Source organism: Pogoniulus pusillus, chromosome 5 (genome assembly GCF_015220805.1).
Source record: "Pogoniulus pusillus isolate bPogPus1 chromosome 5, bPogPus1.pri, whole genome shotgun sequence".
In the NCBI taxonomy this organism is placed as follows: domain Eukaryota; kingdom Metazoa; phylum Chordata; class Aves; order Piciformes; family Lybiidae; genus Pogoniulus; species Pogoniulus pusillus.
In genome coordinates, this window is record NC_087268.1 from 20,009,596 (window position 1) to 20,025,102 (window position 15,507).

The window sequence follows — 15,507 nt, forward strand, 5'->3', positions numbered from 1 at the left end:
ATATGTAAAATGTGCATTAATGACGGCTGCAAAGTGTTATTAGCGGTTTGAATTGCAAGGAGGCAATATGGCACAGAAAAGAATGAGCAGCTGAAACAACAGAAATTGATTAAAAGAGCACGTAGCTATGCAGAACTTGTGCATGAGTTAGTGATGCCATGAACACGTGACATCCTCTTGTATGGGTTACCTGCTTGATTCTGTGTTTTGACAGGAATTTCAGGGAGTTTGAATTTTGATGAGGAGGACACAGAAGAAGAAGAAACTAGTAGGAGACCATCACCTCATTCACAGTGTTCTGAATCTGGGAGGCCTGGTTCTGAAACCAGTGAGAAATCATTGGCAGTAAGTGTCTTGAAATGCATTACTGATAAGAGCTAGACATATGCTTTATTTTAGTGCTAATCCCTTGAGCACTTGGTTAAAATACAGTACTGCAGCTACAGTAGCTAGAAGGCAGAGGAAGGTCATGACTGTCAGGTTATCTGATTGAAGGGCCAGCCTTTAAATTAGAGTAATGACTAAGCAGTGAGTTGTAAGAGAGCAGCATCAGGAAGACCGAAGGTCAGAGCTAGTGACCAGATAAAGGGCGTAGAGTTAGGGCATGGATGCTGGACAGCTTTAGCAGTTCATGCTACTATTCATAAGACAAGTGTGAGTATATTTGTGAGTTAGCTGTGTTCTGCCACACTGGTGAGTAGGTGAGTAGTACAAGAAGTCTGTGTTAGCTACTTGGGAGACTGGGCTATAGGTGCCAACTTCTGAACATACACAGCGGGGGATACTGGAGGGAAGAAGCGGTGAGAGCCACTAGTGACCTTCAAGTCTGTATGTGTGTCTCAAGCTTCCTACTGGCTGTACCTGGGAACTGAGATAAACCATCAGCCTTGTAGTAGTTTAAGGCTCATTGCATTGGTTGTAAAAGAATAACAATGATAAAGTCTGTATGTTCATTGGTTTGCTTAGAGGTATGTAAAGCCAATGTATAAACAGTTTTGTTCTTAAGTCTTGGGCACTGGATCTGTTTGCTGTTTCTTCGTTTCTCTCTCCAATCTCATACACTAACCTTGACTGACCATGTGATGTGAGCTCTGCTGATTGTTTTCTCTCTGGGGAGAGAGAGGTTGGTGTGGGCCCCATCTTGGGGGAGATTTGCTTTCTATACTATTTCTAAATTGTTCATAATTGTAAATACATGTCAATATGTTTAATATAGATACTTGTAAAATTATCTTTGCTGTAAAATATAGCTTCATCTTACTTCCAAGATGTTTGAGCTGGTCTGGTAAATTTTAATTGAGGGGTGGTGGAAATTCCTAACCCACCACAAACTTTATCTCCAAGCCTCAGCAAGGGAGGAATCTCCTGAGTTCTACAATCTATAAGATTCAGCTACCTCTAATAGATTTTAATTAGAATTCCAGTTGGGGTACTGATAGATAGTAGGCTGAAGATGAGCCAGCAGTGTGCCCAGGTGGCCAAGAGAGCCAATGGCATCCTGGCCTGCAACAGAAACAGTGCGGCCAGTAGGACAAGGGAAGTTATTCTTCCCCTGTGCTCAGCACTGGTCAGGCCACACCTTGAGTACTGTGTCCAGTTCTGGGCCCCTCAATTCAAGAGAGATGTTGAGGTGCTGGAACATGTCCAGAGAAGGGCAACAAAGCTGGTGAGAGGCCTGGAACACAGCTCTGTGAGGAGAGGCTGAGGGAGCTGGGGTTGTTTAGCCTGGAGAAGAGGAGGCTCAGGGGTGACCTCATTGCTGTCTACAACTACCTGAAGGGACATTGTAGCCAGGTGGGGAGTGGCCTCTTCTCCCAGGCAACCAGCAACAGAACATGGGGGGACAGTCTCAAGTTGTGCTGGGGAAAGTATAGGCTGGATGTTAGGAGGAAGTTCTTCACAGAGAGAGTGATTGGCAATGGAATGGGCTGCCCAGGGAGGTGGTGGAGGCACTGTCCCTGGAGGTGTTCAAGAAAAGCCTGGATGAGGCACTTAGTGCCTTGGTCTAGTTGACTGGCTAGGGCTGGGGGATAGGTTGGACTGGATGATGTTGGAGGTCTCTTCCAACCTGGTTGATTCTATGGTTCTATAACTTTCATTCTCACTGTACACATTTTTCTAAGGTTCTTCGACCATTTATCTGGAATGGTTCCCCTCTCAGCTTACTCAATTTCTTGTTTTGTCCTGAAGCAACAAACTCCATGCTTGTTTCGATCACAACAATCCCAACCCATCTTACTTACACCATCCATCACTCCAGCTCTTCTTCATCCTGGACTGCAGCAATCACACACTGGTAGAGCTCACAGTCTGAAGGTACATGGGACAGGCTAGGAGTATAGTCAGGATGCTGAATTTTAGGATTGAAACCTCTTCAAGGAGTTAGTCAGTAGGACCCTCTGGGAAATGGTCCTTAGGGACAGGGGAGAAGAACAGAGCTGTGATTTGATTGGGAAATAATTTGATGAGGCAGGAATTATGAAAATATAGTTATTTTTATTTTTCTTGAAAGCCCTGGCCCAAAACTATATCCAGAACTAGTTAAATCTTATCTACAAGTTCTAATTCGGTTTGGAATTTTCACAGGGGTGCTTATGGGCAATTTTTATAATTTTTAAAGAATTGAGAAAATGGAAAAGGCTAAGCCACAAAATAGCTTTACCCCACTTAGAAATCAAAGGTGAACCAGAGCCCTAGGGAAAAGCTGAGAGTGCTGGATTTATGAGGGCGGAGTAGGAATTTGGCGGTGGTCCCTGGATCTCCTTTGCAGCAGCTTCTGGAAACTGGAAATTTATAATCTATGAGCCACATAGCATAAATCCAATGAGAACGGAACACACCGAAGGTAAAGTGTCTCCAGACGCAGCTTCCACGGTGCAGATCTCATGAAGCGGCACTGCCTTAGCAGCACAGGGAAAACCGCACTGCTGGCATGTCTCAGTGAGCAGCAGCAGTTTAGAGCAGAGGCAGGGTTCTTCCAGCTTGAGGTTAGGGAACAGGAAGCCAGGGTATGCCTGTCTGAGGAGAAGCTGGGCCCAGGTGCTGCAGGCAAATCTCCCAAACGGATCTAAATGGATCTGTGCCTGCTTTCTGGTCACTCTATTTAAAATCTTCCCTGGACAATGTGTCCAGTGCCAATACATATTGGACACGAAGAATCCAGCCAATCCCAATTCCAAATCCCAGTGCGGGCTTTTCTAAGACTGAGTACGTGGGTGGGACTTCAGCTGCTGCTGGGAGGAAAAGGCCTTTGACCCTTCCCCGTTGAAGGAGAAAGGAATTTCACACCTTTGTGTTCCCCCCTTCAAACCTCTGCAGATGGTAGCAAGGGGAAGGGAGTTTGGAGCACCCTACATATGACAGACATTTAAGGTTGTTTTCCATGGAGTGCAAGAGTTCTCAGTCCCCAAGTGTATGACATCAAGCAAGGAAGGAAAGAGACTGACATGGCTGAATCACAACCTGCAGGTCAAAATAAAAAGCAAGAGGGAACTGCACAGATAGTGGAAGCAGGGACAGGTAACCTGGGAGGAGTATAGGAACACTGACCAGTTTTACAGGAGGTCAGGAAGGCCAGGACACAGCTGGAGCTGAACTTGCCTTTCTACAGCTACATCAATCAGCAAAGGAAGGTTAAAGAAAGCATACCTCCTGATGAGGAAGAATGGAGAGCTAATGTCAACAGATGAGGAGAAGGTTGACATACTCAATAACTTATTTGCCTCCATCTTCACTAGCTACCTCACTGTTCAACCCTCCCAATTTGATCTAGATGAGAAATCACTAAATGAGAAACACAGGAGTGAAGTCCCTCCCACTGTAAGGGAAGAGGAGGTTCAGGAACACCTGGGATTTCAAATATACCTGAGTCTGTGGGCTTGATGAGATGCATCTCAAGAGTCCTGAAGGAATTGGCTGATGCAGTCACAAAGCCGCCCTCCGTGATATTTGAAAAGTCATAGCAGTCAGGTGAAGTCCCTGATGACTGGAAGAAGGGAAACATTGTGCCCATTTTATAGAAACGGTAGAAAAGAGAACCCTGGAAATTACTAAACTGTTGGCCTCACCTCTGTGCAGGGGGAGATCATCATAGCATCACACAGTATCACAGTATCATCAGGGTTGGAAGAGACCTCACAGATCATCAAGTCCAACCCTTTACCACAGAGCTCAAGGCTAGACCATGGCACCAAGTGCCACGTCCAATCTTGCCTTGAACAGCTCCAGGGACGGCGACTCCACCACCTCCCCAGGCAGCCCATTCCAGTGTCCAATGACTCTCTCAGTGAAAAACTTTCTCCTCACCTCCAGCCTAAATCTCCCCTGGCACAGCCTGAGGCTGTGTCCTCTCGTTCTGGCGATGGCCACCTGAGAGAAGACAGCAACCTTCTCCTGGCCACAACCACCCCTCAGTTAGTTGTAGACAGCAATAAGGTCACCCCTGAGCCTCCTCTTCTCCAGGCTAAACAAGCCCAGCTCCCTCAGCCTCTCCTCGTAGGGCTTGTGCTCAAGGCCTCTCACGAGCCTTGTTGCCCTTCTCTGGACACACTCAAGCATCTCGATGTCCCTTCTAAACTGGGGGGCCCAGAACTGAACACAGTACTCAAGGTGTGGTCTAACCAGTGCAGAGTACAGAGGCAGAATGACCTCCCTGCTCCTGCTGACCACACCATTCCTGATGCAGGCCAGGATGCCACTGGCTTTCTTGGCCACCTGGGCACACTGCTGGCTCATGTTCAGGTGGGTATCAATCAGCACCCCCAGATCCCTCTCTGTCTGGCTGCTCTCAGCCACTCCGACCCCAGCCTGTATCTCTGCATGGGGTTGTTGTGGCCAAAGTGCAGCACCCTGCACTTGGAGCTATTGAACCCCATCCCATTGGACTCTGCCCATCTGTGCAGGCAGTCAAGCTGCCCTCCAACCCAGTCACATCTGCCCCCAGCTTAGTGTCAGGTGCAGACTTGCTGATGACTGACTCGATGCCCTCATCCAGATCATCTATGAAGATGTTAAAGAGGATGGGGCCCAGCACAGATCCCTGAGGGACACCACTAGTGACAGCCGCCAGCTGGATGTGGCACCATTCACCACCACTCTCTGGGCTCGGCCCTCCAGCCAGTTCCTAACCCAGCACAGAGTGTTGCCATCCAAGCTGTAGGCTGACAGCTTAGCCAGCAGTTTGCTGTGGGGGACAGTGTCAAAGGCCTTGCTGAAGTCCAGAAAGACCACATGCACAGGCCTCCCCACATCCACCAAGTGGGTCACCTGATCATAGAAGGAGATCAGGTTGGAGAGGCAGGATCTGCCCTTCCTAAACCCATGTTGGCTGGACCTGAGCCCTTTGCCATCCCTCAGGTGCGCAGTTCTTGCCCCCATGATAACCTGCTCCATCAGTTTCCCTGGCACTGAGGTCAGGCTGACAGGTCTGTAGTTCCTGGGTTCCTCCATCCGACCCTTCTTGTGGATGGGGATCACGTTGGCCAGTTTCCAGTCTCCTGGGACCTCTCTGGTGAGCCAGGACTGCTGGAATAGATCATCTTAGAAACTATGCTAAAGCACACGGAGGACTGGGAAGTGATTTGAGACAGCTAGCATGGCTTCAGCAAGAGCAAGTCCTGCCTGATCAATCTGATGATTTTCTACAGTGAAGTGACTACATCTGTGAATGAGTGGAAACCAATGGATAGCATCTGTCTGGATTTCTGTAAAGCCTTTAACACAGTGGGTGGATTGTTCAGTGGATAAGGAATTGGTTGGATGATTGCATCCAGAGGGTTATAGTCAATGACTTGATGTCCAGATGGAGACAAGTGGCAAGTGGTTTCCCTCAGAGGTGTATACTGAGACCAGTACACACCTCTGCATCAATATCTGCATTGATGACACAGACAGGGAGATGCAGTGCACCTGCAGTAATTTTGTTGCTGATACCAAGCTGACTGGTGCAGCTTACAAGACTGAGGGATGGGATGGCATCCAGGGGGACTTAGGCTGGAGAAGTGGGCTCAGGTGAACCTTACGAGGTTCAATAAGGTGAAGTGCAAGGTCCTGTGTCTGGCTAGGGACAATCCTCAGTACCAATACAGGCTGGGGGATGATGAGATTGAGAATAGCCCTGCAGAGAAGGACTTGGGTATGCTGGTGGATGAGAAGCTGGACATGCGACAGCAATGTGCAATTGCAGCCCAGAAGGCAAACTCTATACATTTATTAAATCCCCTCTCAGTCTTCTCTTTTGCAGACTAAAAAGCCCCAGGTGCCTCAGCTTCTCCTCATCAGGCAGTGCTCCAGTCCCCTAGTCATCCTTGTAGCCATCCACTGGACCTTCTCCAGCAGATCCCTGTCCCTCTTCAACTGAGGACCCCAAAACTGAATGCAATACTCAAGATGCCTGCTCACTGAGGGAGTTTGGACAAGAGAACCTTGAAGGATGCCTTCCAACCTGAGGCATCCTATGATTCTTGATTCTGTGATCTTGCTGCCTTATTTCCCACAGTGTGTTTGAAGTTCTGAAAGTAGAGATGTTCCTTGATTAGGATGAGACACTCAAATAGTCTATTTTCCACTTCCTGGAAATTCACTTACCTCTGACTAATGGCCACTTTTTCTCTCCTCCTCCTGGGGGCCCAGTCTTTCCTCAGAGTAAAAGTCTTTAGCCACTTTGTTCAGAGAAGCACAGGTGATCTCTCATTTATCTTCCCTTTCTCAAATATCTTCTTGAGACATGAGATCTTCTGTTTCAAAAGGTCTTTCTTTTCTTGTGGAATACCAGAGCCTCTGATCTGATTGTAATTAATTAATATGATGGTTCTTCCCACAGGAAACAGGTGCTTCCTGCAGTCCATCCCTTCAGGCAGATACAGAACTGGGAGAAGTAGATAACTTGGAGGATTTTGCACTCCGCCCAGCACCTCGTGGTATAACAGTCAAGTGTCGAATCACTAGAGATAAAAAGGGAATGGATCGAGGCCTCTTCCCTACTTATTACATGCATCTGGAAAGGGATGACAGCAGAAAGGTATTGGAAGCAGCACTCAGTGTTTTGGCTATTGTATTCTCACTAAAGCCAGAATAGCTTTAATGTAAGGGAGAATTTATCTTAAGAAACCAGAAGCTGAGGAAAGCCAGCATGCAGATGAGGACAGATTGCATTTGGCCAAGGCACTAAAGAAAGAAAAACCTGTGATAGAATGAAAGATTGCATTAAAAATAGGAAAATGTGAAAGATAAAGAGCAAGGAGACAGCTGCTCCACGAGAAAAGGGGAGAGGACTAGAAAAGATAGTTATTAAATCTAGACTGCCAAGTGAGCTAATTGGAGGAATAGGATTTCAGGATGTGAACTTGAGGAGATCAAAATTGCAGAGGCAGTAATGATAGCACAGAACAAAAAGGGAAATGAATGTGGGAAGTGGAGAGAGAACAGTTTGTAAAGCCATGCTTAGCAAGGTTGCTGCATTCTTACACAGCTCAACTCTTGATGGAAGTATTGTGTTTCCAGACATTTCTTCTTGCAGGGAGAAAACGAAAAAAGAGCAAAACATCCAATTACCTCATATCAGTTGACCCAACAGATTTATCCCGGGAAGGGGAGAGTTTCATTGGAAAACTCAGGTGAGAATCAGAGGTGAAAACTATGAACAGGAGAGACCAGATTTTCATTTTAGTTGAGTTGACTTTGTGAATAGAAATCTGGTCTTAATTCAGAAGTAATGAACTTGCATTGTCCTGCTAATGTATTCTGTATTCAACTGGATTGGTTATCACTCAGAAAAGGAACTCTGGCTTGCTGCTTTTCCAGGATAGGTTACAGGCTTAGTTCACAATGGGCACTTCACAGAAGCTCCTTACTGACCTGGCAGTAGAAACATTCACTTGGTAGGAGATGTGTTTACATGGTGCGATACAATACTCTCAGAGTATGACAAATCTGTTTCACTGATGCCTCTCCTTCTCTGTCTTTTCCTTGACTTGACATTAGATCAAATCTCATGGGAACTAAATTTACAGTCTATGACCGTGGAGTTAGCCCAGTCAAGGCACAAAGTCTGGTGGAAAAGGCTCATACCAGACAAGAGCTTGCAGCTGTTTGTTACGTAAGTAGTGCCTTTCCCCTTCTAGGCAGCCCTCACTTTGGTTTGGGTTATTTTGGGGTTTTGTTTGGTGGTTGTTGTTGTTGACTGGGTACCAAGGAAGGAGGGCTTAACCAAATCATGCTGCATTGCAGCCTCTGACACTTAGCTTTGGAACCAGCTGACCAATTTCAACCAGGTACAACAAAGATCAGAGGCCTCAAAAAAATTCTTGCAAGTTCAATGGAAAAATAATCAATGCAGGGGAGGGAGAGAGATCTAAACTAACATCCTGGTGACCTTCTCACCTGGCTTATTATTTGATGTGTGGCCAGTCAGCATATCTGAGCCATCTACAGGCTGAACTGCCTCTTGCCCAGCTGCTATCTGGTGGACTCATAAGGAGTACACTGCAAAGCAGAGTTACTTCTTGTAGAAACAAAGGCATTTTGGTAGGTAGGAAGGAGGCATTATTGCAGTGGCAGCTTGTTGCTGGTAAGGATATGGTTCTGGGGGAAATTGTGATTTGCTAGCTCTGTCCTAGAGATGTTTTCTTGTTCTGGTCTTGAGGATCACCTTGGTCTAGGCTTCAGAGTGAGGAGGCACTTGATGGATGCTCCAGATGTATGTGATGGTTCTTACAATAACATTGTTTCATATTCCAGTCCTAAAGTTTGAGTAAAATTTGAGCTTTTTACAAAACAATGACCAGTCAAGGGGAGGAATTTTTACTTTTATCACATATGCAGCAGGAGAAATGTAAAGGTATGTTAGCCTACTAGATCATCATCTTCATTTTTTTGCTGTTGATCTTAATGGTTCTCAGGGGAAAAAAAATGATGCAATAATTGCAGTACTGGCCTGTTTAGACAAGTATCAATGACTATCTTCTTTGTATACAGTGTTTTTCAATTCCCTACCTAACTATACACAGCAAGGTGTTCACATGAATACATCAGATAATATAAAGTCAGCTTTTCAGATTTCTGAACTTTTAGCTACAAGAAGTTGATAAAGTTTAGATATGAATGCAGTCAGTACCCTCATAACACACCTCTAGGTTTTCTGAAGTGAAATAATAAAGCTTGCAACTCCAAAGGCCTTTGTTAGGCCAATGTCTACAAAATGTACTGGCATGGTAGGAGAAGCTGTATGACTTCTGTCAATCAATTCACTACTTCTAAAAGATCTTGACTTTTTAATCTGTTTTGGGGAATTTTAAAGGTAGTCACTGACATTGTCACCAAACACTTTTAAGTGGGTACTTGAATTTTGGTTGTCTTTAAGGGGATGGTATGAGAACACCAAGACTTTTTTGGTGCTAATTATATTCAATCTGCTTGGAGCAGTATCTTACAGCACCCTAGAAAAAATGTGCTTGTCTTAAGACTGAAGATTCAACACATGCTGAATGCTTTGCCTTCTGGGTCTGCTCTTTCATAAAAGAGCATGATTTGAGATATAATTGTAGGTATGCAATTAATGGCACTTGAAGAATGAATGACATTCTTCTTTAGGAATGCTTTAGCCTAAACTATAACCAAAGGACATGGCCTCAAGTGGCATCAGGGAAGGTTTAGATTGGATATGAGAAGAAACTTCTTGGCTGAATGGTTTCTCAGACACTGGAAGAGGCTCCACAGTGAGGTGACTGAATCCCCATCCATGGCATTGTTTAAAAGATGCAGAGATGTGGTGCTGATGGATATAGCAGAGTTGGACTCAGTGGTCTTAAAGGTCTTTTCAAATGGATTCTATGATACATAGATAACATAGGCTCAGGTCAAAGATACTTGCCTTTTATAATACTTCAGTTGTGTTCACTAGCAAGATTTTAGCATGTTCATGCTTCAGATGCAAAAATGGCATTTGTCTGATTTAATTATAAATAGAGCATGTATCAGATGTGCTTTAAGCTTCTACTATGGAAGGGTTTTTTATGCAGTTCTTGAAGTAGGAGAGAAAGCTATTCTCAGCCCATAAACACAGTTGCAGGGAGATAACTGCTACTACATCTGTAGATAACAAATCTCAAAAAGAACAACATAAGCATGGATTCAACTTCAGTTTTGCTGTCTTGTGTTCTTTGAGAAGGAGTATTTAACTTACTGAAAATAATGTCTTTCCTTGTCTTTTCAGGAAACCAACGTGTTAGGATTCAAGGGCCCCAGAAAAATGTCTGTGATCATTCCAGGAATGAACATGAATCATAAGCGAATTCCAATCCGTCCACGAAATGTAAGTTGCAGAGTTTGATTGTGTATCAGAATGGAGGAAGAAGTTACCATTAATAGATAAAGATATTTTGATGTAGTGGCAAGAGAGTAAACACATTTTTGATCAGAATGTTCTAAGTCTCTTTGTCAGAATGATAGAAAATCCTTTAAGGAAAACATAGGATGAGAAGAAGGATGGTGGTTTGCAGTGACTTTGGTGAGGATTTCTCATACATATAGGGAGTGTTCTAGCTCAAAGCTTATTGAACTGTACCTGAAGACACATGAATATGTATGATGAATTTTTTTAAGACTAAAAGGCTGTAGAGATAGCTGCAAATGAAAGACATAGTCAGTGTTTTAGGCTAGAAAATGGTATTTGCAGTTATGTTGTGAGTAGGTATGGGTAGGACAAGAGTGCATTTGTTGAGGTCAGAGAAAACAAACCTTCAAGAGTGGAAATTCAGAATCATGAGAGCCTCAAAAAGAGGTTTAGTTTTGTGAACAGGTAGGAAAATTTTATCTACAGGTGGCCATTTATTCATTATCCTTCAGTTTGTATTGCCATCTCCCTTATTGATAATCATGGCACTGCCTTTATTTTTCTCCTGTATTTTCCCAAATTCTTTGCTAGCAGATAAAGAAACTGACTGTGGACAAGGCTTATGATGGTTTGGGTGTTACTTGCCCCCCGACTCTCGTGAAAATCACCCAGACTAGACTCAGCCGAGCTGGAAATTAAAGAATGAAGCTTTATATTTACATCTTAGCACAATACACAAGCAGGTATTTACAATCTATACAGCTATAGACAGACACAGACAAGTTAAAAAGTAATACAGAAACACAACAGCCCTCCCAGAAACCAGAGTCCCCAGGAGAGGCTCACAACCACCCTTCCACCTCCCCTGCACCCCTCTACCTTATCCCAGACTTTGCCTTATGTTCAAGGTGAGTTTGGAGAATTGGCCAGGGGCATTAGGATGCAGACAGCAGGTTAGAGAGAGAGAGAAGTGCATGCAGCCAGAGCCAGAGAGCAACTCTGTTATTTACTTTTGTGTTCTTGTTCTTATACATCTCAGCAAGCCTATGAGTGCAGAAGGCATCACCATTGTGTCCATTCACTGCCTATCATCTAATTCCTCTCACTAGAACATCCCAGCTAGGATCAAACTAGCACAAGGCTGAAACATAAAGCTCTTCTACGAAGCTGCCAAAGCTGTCACTGTAGGGGTTTGATTCAGATTTTGTCCTCTCTAGTGTGATGCCTGCAATTAAGCATTATTGCCCCCACTTTAAAGAAGGAAAAATTGCATCTAATTGCACTTTGGTGCCAGTTTTCAAATTTGTTTTTGCATTTTTTTAAAAAAGTAAACAGAGGTAAAAATAAAGATATAGTAAATAGTTTAAACTAAACATGAAGTACTATTTATCTTCAAAAAATCCACTAGTGCGTTTGTATACAATACTAAACCAGTTCCACCTTTAGCCATGTCAGCCAGACCTCCGCAACAGCTTGCTTTCTGATTTTTTTTCCTATTAAATAACTTCAGTTTGGGTTCTTTTTTTCTTAGCATATATTATTTCAGTTTAGATTTGTTGCAGAACTTGAAAAAATAAATCATATGTCATTTAATAGAATCATAGAATAAACAGGGTTGAAAGAGACCTCCAAGATCATCCAGTTCAACCTAGCACCCAGCCCTGTCCAGTCAACTAGACCATGGCACTAAGTGCCTCATCCAGGCTTTGCTTCAACACCTCCAGGGACAGTGACTCCACCACCTCCTGGACAGCCCATTCCAATGCCAATCACTTCCTCTGTGAAGAACTTCCTCCTAACATCCAGCCTAGACTTCCCCCGGCACAACTTGAGACTGTGTCTCCTTGTCCTGTTGCTGGTTGCCTGGGAGAAGAGACCAACCCCACCTGGCTACAGCCTCCCTTCAGGTAGTTGTAGGTAGCACTGAGCTCTGCCCTGAGCCTCCTCTTCTCCAGGCTGCACACCCCCAGCTCCCTCAGCCTCTCCTCACCAGGCTGTGCTCCAGGCCTCTCACCAGCTTTGTCACCCTTCTCTGGACACGTTTCAATATTTCAACATCTCTCTTGAATTGAGGAGCCCAGAACTGGACGCAGTACTCAAGGTGTGGCCTGACCAGTGCTGAGTATAGGGGAAGAATAACTTCCCTTGTCCTACTGGCCACACTGTTCTTGAGCCAGGCCATGATGCCTTTGGATCTTCCATCTACCAGCACCCCCAGGTCCCTTTCTGCCTGGCTGTTCTCCAACCACTCTGTCCCCAGCCTGTAGTGCTGCTTGGGGTTGTTGTGGCCAAAGTGCAGAACCCTGCACTTATCCTTGTTAAATCTCATCCCATTGGCCTCTGCCCACCCATCCAGCCTGTTCAGGTCCCTCTGCAGGGCTCTCCTACCCTCCAAAAGATCCACACCTGCTCCTAGCTTGGTGTCATCTGCAAACTTACTGATGCTGGACTCAATCCCCTGGTCCAGATCATCAATAAAGACATTGATCAGGACTGAGCCCTAGACTGATCCCTGGGGCACACCATTAGTGACAGCTGCCAATTGGATGTGGCACCATTCACCACCACTTTCTGGTCCCGGCCTTTTTGTTTCATTCCCTGCTATTTGTGGTTCCTTGTAATTCATTCTGTTTGTCAGATTTAACGTGCTTTTTACCTCGTTTTTGTATAATTTTGGTTTTATTTCTATCTGGTTTTCATATTGTGCATTACTTATTAGACCCAATAGGATCATGATTAACCTACTTCAGGTGTACTTACAGACCACTACAGCCATTCCAGGGCCTGGCACTGTGCAGCTAACTGTAAATTATTTACTGTTGTTTTGAATTTTAGAATGTTAGAAATGAGTGTTGAATGCAGCAGAATCAGAGAAAAGCTTATGAGACTCAGAAAAGGTTCCTGTTAGCAGGATGACAGTCATCTGTGGCCTGTGAATTTCCCCCTTTCCTTCACACACACTTCCTTCCCTCTCACTCTTTTTCTTCTTTGGGTGGAAATATGATGATTGAACTGAGAGTACGTGAAGGTATCTTTCTGGTACTTGAAAGAAACTTTGATGGAGACCGACTTGAAATGCTGTTACTGTGTTTCATTAACCAGCGAATGACCTTCAAGTGTCCGAGCACACCAGTGTTCAAAGCAAAGTCATGACAAACTTGATAAATGTATCTCTTTCTTCTGAACAGGAACATGAGAGTCTGCTGTCAAAATGGCAAAACAAAAATTTGGAAAACCTCATTGAGTTGCACAACAAGGCTCCAGTCTGGAATGATGATACTCAATCCTATGTTTTGAACTTCCATGGGAGAGTTACTCAGGCCTCAGTGAAGAACTTCCAGATTGTCCATGACAGTGACCGTAAGAGTCTGGTGGAGAGCACATGGGGCTTATTTGGACAGGGAGAGCTCATGTTTTATGAAATTTGGGACTGAATAAGGGACATTCTTCTTGAAAAAGGGAGAGTGGATTGCAGGATTTATTTTAGGATTACTGGGAACTTTTCAGTTGTCAAGAGAATTCCATAAGGTGTTTTTCTGGGGTCGGTGCAGTAATTGCTGTCTGTAGATGCAGCAAAGGGGGCAAATGCAAGCTTCTTGAAGGGAAATAAGAATGCATACAGCACCTTTAGCCCAGCAAAAGAGTGGTTTGAGCTTTATTTCTGAGAAGTAATCTCAAGAATTATACTGCAAAGAACAGATTCCAAGGTCGTTGTGGTGAGAAAGGATGAATACATCCACTTGTTTTTTTTTTAAATGTATGCTTTATCTGGGGACTTCCAGGAGTTCTTCTGTACTTGGTTGGATGGGGGAGGTGACTTGACTGAAACTTCTTTCTCTCTGAGTCTTTGTTTTTTGTCTTCCCAGCTGACTACATTGTGATGCAGTTTGGCCGTGTAGCGGAAGATGTGTTTACTTTGGACTATAATTACCCTCTCTGTGCTCTTCAGGCCTTTGCTATTGGACTGTCCAGCTTTGATAGTAAATTGGCCTGTGAATGAGAAATGAGATTTGAAACATGGAACTCATTCTCATGCCTGCATCTTTTTGCAAGAGTTCCAGGTGGAGTAATGAAAAGCACATCGGGATGGAAGGGGACTGGACTGCAGATTTCTGCAGATTTGGAAAGCAAAGAGCAGGCTTCAGAAGACAGTAGACCCATCTTGGGAGACTGTCTCCAAGACTGAGCAGTTTCTGTATACATTGTGGAAGAACAATAAATATGGGTGATATTTTTGTCATTGATGTTGATTCTGCTTTCAGAATCTAATGAATTTAGCCTACTAATTGGAACCTCTTGCAGCTAGGATTAGAAAAATAGTAGTTTAGTGTTCATATACCATGGAACCTTGGCAGTGCCCCTAGAGATCATGCTGCTGGGATGGATTTTCCCATCAGATTACTTCAGAAAAAAACAGAGAAGAGTTACTAGCATGAGTTCACTTTTGCCCTGTGTAGCATTTTGCTGTAATAGCGGTTGTACATGGAAGGATTTGGTTAATGTTCAACAAATACAGAGCTGGAATGAGAAATTTGTTCTGATAAAACACCTTTACTCTGTGGAATCATTCTCTGTTAAGTCCAGTTCCCTTTCACTATTCCTAATATACCTTGACAGTGTTATTAACAAATAAAGAACAATCAAATCTTAAATGCTTCCTTTTTGGTTCATGACATTATATCCATTGCTGGTTTTGGTACTGTTAACTGTGTGATAAGAGACTGGATAGAGGGTAGAATCCAACTGAATTTGGCAGAGGGCAGTATTCTAACGTCATACAATACTATTCCGGAAATGTAGTGTTCTGCTTGATTGAATCCAGGCTGTAAGATGATCAGAAATATTTGTAATGTTTTCACTTCTTAGGAATAAGTTAACAACTGATTACTTTTTTTTTATCATGAGATTATCTCAAGTCATGACATATTAAAGTAGACCTTATATAATAATAACTCCTTTTTACAGTCAGGTTAAAATTACCTCAAAGGATATGAGAGATGTCTTCAAAGGCATCTTTTTTGGTACCAGTAAGTGTACCAAAAAACCCAATAAATTTATCATGGTGCTTTGCATTGTGTCCTTCCAGCATTCCAGTTTTAGTGATAGATATACAACATGGAGACTGCAGGTCACAGCATACAATGCTTGATTCATGTGGCCTTGATTAGAGTGGGCAC

The 15,507-nt window shown here is 43.9% G+C and overlaps 1 protein-coding gene across 3 annotated transcripts in view; it reads left to right on the forward strand.

Moving 5' to 3' along the window:
- Positions 1 to 14,982, forward strand: part of TULP3 (TUB like protein 3) — a 35,766-nt gene extending 20,784 nt beyond the window's left edge. For all 3 annotated transcript variants that reach the window (XM_064143436.1, XM_064143435.1, XM_064143437.1), the window contains exons 5-11: positions 215 to 345; positions 6,821 to 7,018; positions 7,501 to 7,613; positions 7,981 to 8,095; positions 10,211 to 10,309; positions 13,519 to 13,690; positions 14,197 to 14,982. In XM_064143436.1, the coding sequence (XP_063999506.1) occupies positions 215 to 345; positions 6,821 to 7,018; positions 7,501 to 7,613; positions 7,981 to 8,095; positions 10,211 to 10,309; positions 13,519 to 13,690; positions 14,197 to 14,330 (962 nt within the window). In that variant the 3' untranslated portion in view covers positions 14,331 to 14,982. The remainder of the gene's footprint in view (positions 1 to 214; positions 346 to 6,820; positions 7,019 to 7,500; positions 7,614 to 7,980; positions 8,096 to 10,210; positions 10,310 to 13,518; positions 13,691 to 14,196) is intronic.
- Positions 14,983 to 15,507: the final 525 nt, after the last annotated feature.